The sequence below is a fragment of the Protopterus annectens genome, chromosome 7.part0, assembly GCF_019279795.1.
Source record: "Protopterus annectens isolate FY-2018-M chromosome 7.part0, PAN1.0, whole genome shotgun sequence".
Lineage (NCBI taxonomy): Eukaryota > Metazoa > Chordata > Ceratodontiformes > Protopteridae > Protopterus > Protopterus annectens.
In genome coordinates, this window is record NC_056739.1 from 1,187,125,995 (window position 1) to 1,187,138,824 (window position 12,830).

Below are 12,830 nucleotides of genomic sequence, written 5' to 3' on the forward strand. Positions count from 1 at the left end.
TCTTGTAGCATTTTAGTTGCTTGTTGTGTTTTTTATAACATTTAGGTGTTTCAGATACAGAATAACTGTTTTATGCATCTATTACATAAAATATAGAAAATATTTTAGTCTTAAAATCTCAGGACATTTTCCATTTTTTTTTAATTTTTTGCAGGACACAACTGCCTAAAGAGGGACTGTCCCTCGCAAAGTGGGACAGGTGGTAACCCTAGCCATTATCCTTTACCACTCATGGCATTTTTCAGACTGTGTCACATCTTGGCTGTCAAACGTAATGTTTTCATGTAAAAGTTTGTGATCACTGTCTAAAATTATGAAAACTTCCTAGTCTTCTTCAGTTGGTCAGTCATCATGAGTGAAGACCCACACTGGCACTGTCTACTGCCTGGGAAGGAGCTCATTGTAAAGCTTTTGTCTATGCTTTGATCTGACTATCTGATGGAGAAGGGAAAAGTTTAGGTCTGTCTTATTATTCTGAAAATGTTAACTCCTGAGGATTATACTTGCTGAATTTGCCAGTAGGGTCAGTTTCTCAATCCCAGACGGATTTTTGAGGAACCCAAGAAGTTAAGGGTTTCAGAGGCCAAGGTGTCTGTCATGTCTTACATCTAGGACATACAAGAGGTCTCTGAGAGTTATATTCCAGCAACAGTTCCAGCAACAGTGGGCTGCGTTATGAAGATGGCCAGTCTGTATTTCACATATTTTGCATCTGAAGCATCAGTACACACAGGCTGCTAATGTGGCATGATCCATTGAGTGACTTGTGTTGCCTCTTTGGTCATAATTTGGTCTGAGGAGTTTTCTCACCCTTTGATCCTACAACTCCTTTAGAGGTCACAGGGTTGTTTCAGATGCTGATTGTCATAACTTTCCTATGTGGTGTGACCTGACCCAGTGGTTGTAAAAGAATGCACCGTAGAAAGCATGGATTGATGCCTTTGACAGTCTCTGCGCAGGTCTTTTGAGACCTGTTGTTAATTCCTTCTAGTATCAACCTTGAGATCTAGGCCTTGCTGGCTAAGCAACCCCCCCCCCCCCCAAGGCACTTGCCCATTTTATGCTCACCTGTCTAGATCGTCAGGCAAAACATGATCTTCCTCCCTTTGTGGGTATTTTAAAGAATAATTTCCCTCGACTTCACTGCGATGGGAATAGGACTTGGAGAAACAAGAGATCTCAGAGAGGGGCAAGGATATTGAGGCTTTCTCTGTATATAGCTCCTCACTAGATGATTCCCTTCTTTGGGATGACTTTCACACCAGTGTGTAGTTCTGTTGCCTTCCCTGAGAAATGTCTTATTTAGTGTCTGCAATAGAAGAATGGAGACCCTTTGCTCATTTCTTTCATGGAGGCTGTCCTTAAGGATTTTATTTATTTAGCTTTGAAACATTCATATTATGCATCTTTTAGTCCTAAGATGATGCCATTTTAAGTTCTTGAGTGTAACATCATCCTGACTAAGCATTACATGGCAGACTGTTTTTTGATCTCTACATTTCAGCATAGGTCTCAGAGACCACAACACCTTTCCTTCTTACTGCTTGGTATGAATCTGTAGTTCTGTATAGGGTAAGCAAGATAATATTGTCCATCAGTCAGAGAAGAAGCAGTCAGACTTACGGTGACTCTGGGACCAGATGTGATGTGATGAAGACCCTTACTACACCCTAAATTTATAGTTTGCTTGCGTATACCCATCACTGTTTTGACTGGGTAGCAGCCTCAGAAATGGGTTATGAAAGATGGCATGGTTGAGGCTGTCTTTGTTTTAGGAGGAGCTTAAGCAGGCCTTTCTGAATGCTTCTTTACCAGGTGAGAACCTTTTTGGGGATTCTTCCAGGATGTAGAGGCAGACTTCAGAGGAGAAAACAGGAATTGACTAGTGTGTGTGGGTGGGGCCTTTATAGTTCCCCCAAGATTCTTCCACTTCTAGACCAACCCACTTCTTTAGAAAAGTCCTCTGTGTAGAATTACTGAAATGAAGAATGAGGAGGACTCTCAGGTGTGATCTATGTAGATGGAAGATTGCTCCTAAGCTCAACGTAAATGTGGTTTGTTTGGTGACTATCCATAGGGTGATGCATCTGCTGCACGGGACACTTGTTTGGTGTTGCTGGGAATGGTCTTATTATCTAGAGTCTGAACAGGAGATTTTTTTTAGTTAATCCTTGGTGGATATCGTATTCATTAATGAGTGCTGCCATTTGGTTTCTCCTATGCATCCACAGTATTTAATATGATGCTAACTTCCATATGTTTCCATTCTTTGATGACTGGCTTTTTTGTGACCTCATGATGGGAATTTCTGAGAGCATTTCTGGCGTGGGTGCTACCATGGTTCCAGCATCTGGGGAGGTCTGTAATGTGTAAGATGTCTTTCTGATTGAGAATTGACCTTACTGGAGCATAGTTGGGCATTTTTTAATGCTGGTTGTTATTGCCCCACACAGATGGCAGAATAGGCCATAGCTTTTGTAAGCATATATGAGAAATTATTAGAGGCTACTGGACTGGACCTTCTGTGCTTTTTAGGTCTAATGGCAAGTGTCATCTTCTCAAAACATAATTATGTCTGTGTATTGTCACTCCTGGAAGTTTTAGATCAATTACTTTTTTGTGCATTAGCAATAATGTTACCGCGGTGGTGGTGCTGCGGTAGCGTTGTCGCCTCACAGTAAGACGCTGTCTGGTTCGATTCTCAGCTAGAGCGTCTTCTGCGTGGAGACGTGCATGAATGGGCGTACCTTCATTGAAGGTTGTGCATCAGGGCTGTCCAAGTTTTTCTGTTCTGAATCTTGTACTTCATGTAAGTAATTGACATCTGAAGACCCTTGCTGTAGGAATGTGTCATTTGGGGACATGGAGAGATTTCTCTAATAAGCCCAGTGCAGGCCTTTGTGGTTTCCTTGCCACTATTTGTAGGAATGCTGTTAAGTGTCATATCCCTGTCTCTTGATATCTGCTGCAGTGTCTGCCCATTGTATATCCCTATGGAGGCTGACCATACTTAAGCTTGTCCTAGGTAGAGGATGGCCAGAGGATTCTGTCCTATGCACATCTTGTGAGAAGGCTAGATGCGCAGAAGCCATGATCTTAGAAACAAATGATGTTGACAGCTCCCCACCATATAGTTCCCTCCACCCAAGTGACCACATGCTTGGAGAACATTTGTCGTCTGAAGTCCTATATGAACAAGTGTAAGACACCTATTTGTCCCCCCCCCCCCCACACACACACACACAAGTCATAAGCACTATCTGGATTCTTTCCATTGTGAAACCAATTAAAAATGTCTTAAATGCAGACGGGACATATCCAGACTGTACAAACGGGAAATATCCATACTGTATCACTGTGACCTCCAAGAATGTGGGTGCTCTTTAGAAACCTTCAGCTAAGTGGCATGAGATCCTGATTAGCCATCCTTATGCTAATACCATATCACTGTGACCTCCAAGAACGTGGGTGCTCTTTAGAAACCTTCAGCTAAGTGGCATGAGATCCTGATTAGCCATCCTTATGCTAATACCATTGAGATTTCTTCTAACCAGTCCAGGGACCAGGGAACACAGTATTTTGTCATTTTATTGCCAGGCAAGGTAAGTGAGTTTACTTTCATGATATAATGGGGCTAAGAGCCCCTCAGCTGTTTGCCTCATCTGTTCAGGTTCCAGCCTTTCATAGTAGGCATATCAGAGTTGAGCTTCTATTGATTGTACTGACATTAATGTTGCAGATACAGGCTTATTTGTGTGTCTATGCAGGATGGTCTAGCTGAAGTTGTTCTTAATGATTTAAGTTGCTCATTCCCCTCTTGCCAACTCTTTTCAGTGGCCTGGTCCATTACTTGTGCCAGAGTCACCATCTGGGTACATAATGTGCAGCATGGCTCTATCTACTCACATTATAATATCTTGTTGGAAGGTATGCAGATGATTGTAAACTTGACTCTGACATTATGGAAGATTACAGGAAGCTACAGTCTGTGCTTATTCTGATTACTACTTGGTGTTCTGAAAAATGGTATATATTTTTAACTGTGACAGATGTGCTGTGATACCTTTTGAACCCAAAAGAATGCCAGCAATTTTACTTGAATAATTTTAAGTAAAAGTCATATCCAAGTTAAAATTCTTGATACAGTAGTATGATGGCAAACTGTTTTTGCTGTATGAAGACAAGTAATATTAAACTAAAGCAATATGTACTTCATCTCATAAAAAATTGTAAATCTTGCAGCACATTGGATATACAAGATGTATTAAAGTGTTGAATGTAAAATAGTCCGTTGTACTCTACACATGTAATGCAACTGTTAGAAGGTAACCCTAAATCTTCTTCTAAGGTGTGTACACATTTGCAGGGCATTTCCTTATTTGGGCGGTAGCTTGTTTAATTTGCCTCCTCCCAAAAGAAAAGTGTAATACATAATTTAAACCCAGGCAGGAATAAATACCTCAAATTTCCTTAAGTAGAGAGAAGAGAACTGCCAGTTGAGTTACTGACATACTTCTGGACTGTGCACAGTGGATTGCATTCTTGAAACAGTGCTTCAGATAGGTTCCATTTACCTGTGCAGTTATGCAACTATTGTTTGGATGCCTAAGTCAGAGGTAGATGGCAGTTCAGAATATCTCTCTGTCTACTACTAAGAGTACATCCAGATAAGTTGTTAGAATTATTCTTTATGACAATCTGTGTAGGTGGTGGTAGCATTACTGTACAGGCAAGGAGAGGGGTGTTGGTACTGGAGTGATATCAACAACCCTGTCCTAGAAAATATTGTGTGTTTGTGAGCAAAATTACTTTGGTCTAATTTGAATTGCTAATGTTAAGATTGTGGTGGACAACAATGTGCAAAGTTGGAGTTAGCTGAAATCCTAGGGAGCCAGTGATTATAAGACTGATATGTAGTTGTGCAGTGAACAGTTTATAGCTACAGCATATATTAGCTATTACCTAATGCAGAAGTGCATTTAAAGCCGCTTGCCCCTTATTATTTGATGTCAGTGGTACAGATTTAAAGCCCATGCCATCACATATTAAACCTGTCGCTCCTATTCATCACACACATTTGTGTTAAGATTTAGCACTCTGAAATATATGGCCCTTTTCTATCAGTCTGTAACATTGTGACACATTCTTGTTAGGACTAAAGTACCTTTTGACTAGCTTTAAAATATTTTGTGTTTTTGCTATTAAATTAAAACACAAGCAAATTAGGCTGGAGTAAGAACGTTTCTGGTCTTCAACACATGGACTTTGCAGCTTATTTAGTAAATGCAAGTATACATAGCATAAGCTACTACAAGATAGCAGAATCATGTTTTGACTTTTAAGGTTTTCACAGATGAATATTGAATATTTTCAAAATCTGTAATTTATATTTATATATATATATATATATATATCTATGGATCCCCTTCAGAAGATCAAAAGCTCAAAAGACTGAAAATCAAAATGCCGAAAGTGGAATTTGCCCTTTCTCCAGTGTTGTGCAATCTTGGAGTTGGCGTATATAATTAGCAGGGGGCATACCTCTCAACTGTCCCTGATTCTGACTCAAATTTTAACTCTGTCCCTCTTAATCCCTCCTAAAACTAGTGACTTTTGGAGGAAAGGTGGTGAATTACACTTAATGAATAATAACAATAATTAAGAGTTATAAACTTCTTTTACTTCAGAAAATGTGTATTAATTCATATGCTCTGATTCTGTCAGTGTTTCAAGTTAATAGCACTAATATTTTAAAAGTGTCCCTGATTTTTTCTTGACTTGTCCCTGATTCTGTTGAAATTTGTCCCTGATTCGTTGAGAGGTCTGGCAGGGGGTATGTGGAGCACAGCCTCCCACATGAGGGGAGCAGGGGGGCTTGTCCCCTGCATTAAAAATATTTTTGATATTTTGAGTTTTAAATATTTTGATTTACAGTCTTTTGAACTTTTGATCTTCTGACATAGACCCATATATATATATATATATATATATATATATATATATTTGTGTGTGTTTTTCCCCCAACATCAGATCTAAGGGAAAAAAATGGTGTTAGGTCAATACTCCAGTCAGCCATACAAAGAAGAACTGGTATGTGCCATAGATAGTATTAGTCTTACGGGATAAACTGATAGTGGGCACTGTTAACTGTTCATTGATCTTATTAAAAAATAAAACTGATAACTGGATTGCTATTTAAAAAAATCAACACACTGTGGAGGAATATTTATTACTATACAAGTCTTTCTGACCTAGAATGAAGTACATCACTTATTAAGAACAATGTGTATTTTATTGGTTTTATTTTTGTTTGCTGGGGTAGAGCACTAATCTCCACAGCCCTTTTTCAAACTCATCCCTGGAGTGTTGTCTGGTTAAGTGACTTGCCCAGTCACACACAGGTAATGGAAGTTAAGGGAATCAAACCCTGGACCACTGGACCACTGGACCACAGGAAACAGCACCTTAATCTTCTGTGCCAAGTGCCAGTTTTTCACTGCAAGCAAAACCATCATACAGACTTAACAGGTTATCACTGAACTGTAGCGTGCATGTGAGTATGTTCACTGGTGACTGTTACTCAGATCTGTGCTGAATTTTGTTTAGATGGTCTTTACTTACTGTTTGCTCAGCCGTAATTCATATAGGTATGTGCCTTCATCCCTTAACAGATTTTGTTTCTTATAGGCGGATGTCTGATGGGCTTTTCTTGAAAAAATGCAGAGAGGTTGCAGAAAACTATAAAGATATTAAGTTTATGGAAATGTACCTGGACACAGTATGTTTGAATGTAAGTATTTTCAATCACATCACTTGCGAAGTACATTTTTTTTCTTTTGGTGATCACGTCTATCATTGACTTCTTTTGTGTTGCAGATGGTACAGGATCCAACACAGTTTGATGTCCTTGTAATGCCAAATCTCTATGGAGACATTTTAAGGTAAGACACCAGAAAATATATATTTCAGCCTTTTTAAGGAACTACTTTATATGATATTTAAAAATAGAATTTCATTTAATAACGTAGTTGGCCCTTTAAAAGGATAGCTATTTATGGCGTCAAAACCTGTTTCAGTGGTACCTGTGTCAGTAAAACTGGCTAACATGCTCTGACCTGCTGCAACCTCATAGTGATTATAATTAGAGGATGCAGAGGGCATAGTCCCTGCATGGGGTGTATTGTAGATTACTGCATGCAAAGTAAACTACTAGTTTTAGCTAATTTTTTCATCTTTCATCAAAGTGTTTTTATGCTGTAAACTGGCTTCACTGTAGACTACTATATCCCTCTCTATTGCATAGTTGTTGTGATGATGCAGTTAAACTTGTAGTCAGCATTTCTTAAAAACTTTGGGATGATCTATAGACATTTCTAGAAGAATGACATTTCAAGCTAGCTGAAACAGTGTGTTCTTTTGCTACTGCTGCTTTTTAATTGCCTCACCATACAGAGAAGTTATGCCAATGTACTGTAACTCCTTACATGTTAAGTCAGTAACCATTTCCATGTGTCACTTCTGGTTTTTAACCCTACTCTTATATTATGGCATTGAGGAGCTAGTTATATTTTCTTGGAGACTGGTTTCTTTAGACTATTCCTACCCTGTGTGCAATGATTGAGGTGATCACATTGAATCCAATGTGATTCAAACCCAGCTGGTAAGGTCTGTGATAAGTGATGGGTGAGGAAAGGATGTTTGAGCTTGGCCTTCACTTGGTTAACTCTTCACTCATTACTTTTGCAAGTGTAAGTATTTGACACACACTCTATATCACAGCCATTTTCAGCCTGTTATCTTACATAGAACTGTTCTTGATCTGTATATCCGAGTTCATTGACATTTTACACCAAAATATTTGATTTTTTTCTTTGTCTACAACCTATGAAGTAGTATAGTTTTATTAACTTTTGTTCATACCTGACCACATCAAATGTTTATTTTAAAATTTCACTTTAAAAATGAATGCCTATTGGAATTATCAGTATTTGTTGTTGAACTTGTTTCTTAGTCACGTCTTCAGACTACTGAAATAAAGCTAGACATTCAGAAATCGAGAAGACTTGTTACCGTCTTGCATCCATGATGAGGGAGTTGCTTCTTCTATCCATTTTAGTTGCTTTTGTGTTGCTATACCATGTTATTTTTGTTTTTGCTGTCAATATTTGCAACTTATTTCAGGTTGCTAGTGTGTTAAACTAAATGGACTTTTCAATATTACCTGTATTGTAGTAAGACTAAATTTTAATTTTGTAACTTACTTTGCATGTCACACAACAGAATCCGCGGTGGTGCAGCGGTAGCGTTGTTGCCTCACAGCAAGAGGTTCTCCTGTTCGATTCACAGCTGGAGTGCCTTCTGTGTGGAGTCTGCATGTCCTCCTCGCAGTCGAGTGGCCTCCGAAAGACATGCATGAATGGGCGTGCCTTCGCTGAAGGTTGGGCGTCGGGCTGGCAACACGGCACCATAAAAATCTGCTGCCAATTATTAGCGGACTGGAGTTCTGCTGTGGCGACCCCTAACCGGGAAAAGTCGAAAAGGCAAAACAAAAACTTTGCATGTCACACAACATCAGAACTTTTAAACAGTAGGTTGTAACAGTCTGTTGTGGATAGAGCTGAACTTTCTTTTCATTACTTATTTTTTAAAGGTGCAGGATGCCCCATCCAAAGTTCTGCTTGGCCTACTCCCACCTTGTAACTCCCTAGGTATTTGGTCCCAATTCATTGGTTCCTTTGCTAATTTTCTCCAATAAATTCCAGCTCTTTTTTGCCTATTTTCTAAGCCCCCTACTTGGTCATCCCTGTTGGTAAAATATATTTTCTTATGTTGGCTTAGTTGTCAAAATAATTTGACTATGTAAATACAATGTTCTGTATGATGGTGGTATTAATTCTCCTCAAGGGCTTGTATCTAAAATCATACTCTGTCCATCTTTCATGAACCCGCTCTCCATTTCAGCATAATTTGTTTCTACTTTGATTTGTCTTCCACTTGTCCTTTGTATACGGGCTTTACCTGTGTAGACTAAAAGATCTCTTCAAATCTGGTAATCCTAAACCACCTTGTTCTGTGGGAAGAAACAATTTATCCCACTTAACTCTTACTCTCTCCCTCCAAAATTTCTTCAGTTCATTTTTAATTCTGGTCCACAGCTTCTCCTCTGGTTGGCAAACATATGCGTGATCTGTATGTAATATTAATGGATTAGAAACATTTTCACCACTTGTACCTTACCATTTATATCCGTAGTCAAGAGCTTCTAACCTCTCAATTTTTGTAAGAACTTTTTAGTGTCTTCACACACATCCTTAGCTGTATAATAGAATCCTTTTTCATCAATACACCTAAATACTTCATTTAGACATGTCTCCATAAATATGAGTATTGATGACTCAGTGTGTGAAAACATAGTTTACTGCTCTAGCCTTTGTTTTATCTTCATTTGTTTTATAATCTGAGATGAACTTGAAACTATTTCAAAATGTTTTACAACACTGAAGTATCATTTTCTGGGTTTATCAAGTACAAAATAGTATCATCTGCAAATAAGAGTAAATTTTGTGTGTCATAAGCATTATACCCTTGAATTTATGGGTCCCTTATTTACTTTGCCATTGGGTGTAAGTACAAGTCAAATAAAGGATGAAGAGGACACCCCTCCTCTTTCCTCTGTTCAAACACAGATTTTCAGAGAGGAACCCTCCCACCTTAATTCTTGTCTCTAACCCTTCATATGTCTACATAATTAACCCGATTGCTGTATCAGGAAATACAAACATTGCCATTACCGTAATCACAACATCGTAACTAACTCTATTGCTTGACTTTTCTGCATCAGGGCCACTGACAGTAGTGGGATGTTCTTGCTGTTTGCTTCACTCTGGATCATCATTATCATCTATACAAGGCCCTTGGTGTTAGAGGGAGTCTACTTTAAAATATTGAAAGACCACTTACTTGAATCCCAAATCATCAAGACGACAATATCAAAACCATATAGCCGCAAATTGTTAAACCATCAAAAATATTCACCTGGAAAGGAACCACTTGGCCACCAGGACAAAATACACACCACGAAGCAAGTAAAACCAACCAGAGTGGGGTGCTTCATTCCCCCACACCCCCCAACTAAAAATTACTTTGAGATCGCACTATAGTAGGGAAAAGGGCAAACTTCTCCATGGTGGCCAAGTGGTTATTTTCCTGGTGAACATTTTCAATGGTATGACGGTTCATGGATATGTGGTTTCGATATTGTCGTCTCAATGATTTGGAATTTGAGTAAGTGGTCTTTCGATATTTTGAAGTAGACCCGTTAGAGAACATTATGCCAGCCGAATGTCACTTTGGGGGTACCACAATCCAAGAAGCACAATTAAGAAATCTAGATGATTGTGATGTCCCATTATGTCTAAGGATCTATCAATCGTGGCTAGCCTTGGTGTGTAAGCCCGTATTCTCTCTGTGGTGATTGTTCTTAAAAGGCCGCATTATCAAGTTGTATCAATTTTTATTTTATAGCCATGTCTTTATACCAAAGTCTTATATGGTTCGTTAGTCTGTTTGTAAGTAATGAAAAGTATCCTTAAAAGGACATGGGAATGTTCCCAGTTGTTTTTTTAGTTAAGGTAAAATCATGGAGCTTTCATCCTTATAAAGACATGTATTAGCCCTGATAAAAAGAGAGTCATTCCTTGGATGTTTTAAAAAAACAAAGTAGTCAAATAATTTTTATAACATTGGTATTAACAGTAGTCACTTATGAGTCTCACCACCTTACATTTAATGTACACCTGCATACTTTACAGAGCTATTTTACAGTGTAACATGCACTTGACTTACTGTAAACGTATTACAATTTTACTTCTGGTTACAACTTCATTTCCGTCATTATCCTTCTGAACAGTAATGACATGGTGGGAATTATACTTTAAAGTCCTCCTACCAGTTTATTGCAGTCTACCAACTTCCAGTCTTTTTTCCAAGGTTTTTTTTTTTACAGAAACATTGTTCTTGGAAATGACATGTTACAGTTCATCCATTTTTGCTGGCCTCTGGTTCAAATTCAAGATACTCCTGTTTTTTTTCTAGTCATAATCTCAGCCTGTTCCCCATAGCAAGGTTGTGATAGAGAGGAAATGAGTGCATTCCGAGAGCAGTTGCAGGACCTACTAGATAAGCAGGACAACATGAATTGGTGTTAATAATGTGTGACTTGAATGCATAAATTGTGACACACAGAACAAGATATGAGGACCGCCTGGGTCCATATGGGTGGGGAAGCAGGAATAAAGGAGGGAGAGGCCATTACAGACTTCTGTCTGGCAGATGGCTTGATAGTAGCCACCACGATTCAGAAAGAGAAACAAGATCACATACAACTCAAGTAGCCTTCCTTCTAGTGAGGAAAAGGCTCTGGGTAGAATAAGTGATTGCAAATTCATTCCCAGTGAAACAGTCGGCCCTCAGCATAAACCACTGGTTGCCACAATCAGTTACAAGCAGTGGTCAGAGAAGACTCAAAGGTCATCAGAGACCAGGCTGAAAACCTAGAGGTTGACTGGAGTAAAGCACAACTGTTCAATTAATTACTCAGGGCTCTAGCATCTCAAAAAGAAGAAGATGTAGTTGGAGTTGAAGAATGGCAGCACCTCAAAACAGCATGTGTGAGGATTACAGAACAAATATAAGGCCGAGCCAGGTATGGACATAAGGTACATAAGGAAAGCTGGTGGTGGAATACAGAAGTCCAGGAAGTTGTCAAAAGAAAGGAGGAATGCAGAAAAAAGTGGAAGATGGAAAAGACTGACCAGTTAGGAAGGAATGCTGGTTGGCTAACAAAGAGAATATGAAAAGAGTTGCGATAGCAAAGAACAAGGCATCAGAGGCACTCTACCCACTTCTGGAAAGTAACTCAATAGATGGCACAGAGAAGTTCTATCAGGTTGCAAGGCAAAGTCAGAAAGATAAAGAAGATAGCCAAGACCTAGCCTTCATAAGCAATGCCAGCAGCAACCTGCTCATAAGTCCACAGGACATCAAAGGCAGATGGAGGGGAGTAATTCCAGCAACTTCTGAATGAAGAAAACCCCACAAAAGTTGTACTGCCCCAGACACAGCCTATGGAGGGGAATGACGAGGAAGAGCCTACAATAAAAAAGTAAGAATAGCAATAAAGAAAATGAAGTTAGGCAAACCAGCAAGCTCAGACTAGGTCATGGGGTTGGGCGGGTGGCTTAATGGCTAAGGTGTTTGCCTTATAAACACAAGGTGCAGGGTTTGAGTCTCACAAGGTATAATTGGCTAGGCTTAAAATGGCTTGCAAGGGCAGTTAGCTTAGTACTACTATGAACCTATGGCAGATATGATAAAGATGCATGGTGAGAGAGAGAAATGGCTCCTGAGGGTACTCCAAGCATTGTGGAGAAAAAGGCATATCCCAGATGACTGGAGAATAAGCACAGTAGTGCCAGTGTTTGAATGGGGACATTCACAACTGTTGGCAGTACAGAGGTATCAAACTCCTGTCACAGTTGCATGAAAGCTCTACAGAGGATGATTGATAAACAAATATGCAGAGTAGTAGAAAGAAAGATGGAAGATGAGCAGTTTGGATTCAGATCAGGATGCAGCAAAACACTGACCCAATGTCTGCAGTAAGGTATATTTGAGAAGAAGCAAGGGATGAGGAAAGAGTCCAACTTGGGTATTCCTAGACTTGGAGAAAGCGTGTGACAAGGTCCCAAGAAAGCTGGTTTGGGTGGTCTTGCATTTGGTTCAAAGTCCTAGAAACATTGGCAGAATTAGTGCAAGCTGTGTAGAAGGAC

General features: G+C 39.3%; 1 protein-coding gene across 2 annotated transcripts in view; it reads left to right on the forward strand.

The window, feature by feature from the left end:
* The window catches only part of IDH3A (isocitrate dehydrogenase (NAD(+)) 3 catalytic subunit alpha), a 637,839-nt gene that overhangs the window by 410,155 nt on the left and 214,854 nt on the right, over window positions 1-12,830 (forward strand). For both annotated transcript variants that reach the window (XM_044077799.1, XM_044077800.1), the window contains exons 7-8: window positions 6,688-6,790; window positions 6,877-6,941. In XM_044077799.1, the coding sequence (XP_043933734.1) occupies window positions 6,688-6,790; window positions 6,877-6,941 (168 nt within the window). The remainder of the gene's footprint in view (window positions 1-6,687; window positions 6,791-6,876; window positions 6,942-12,830) is intronic.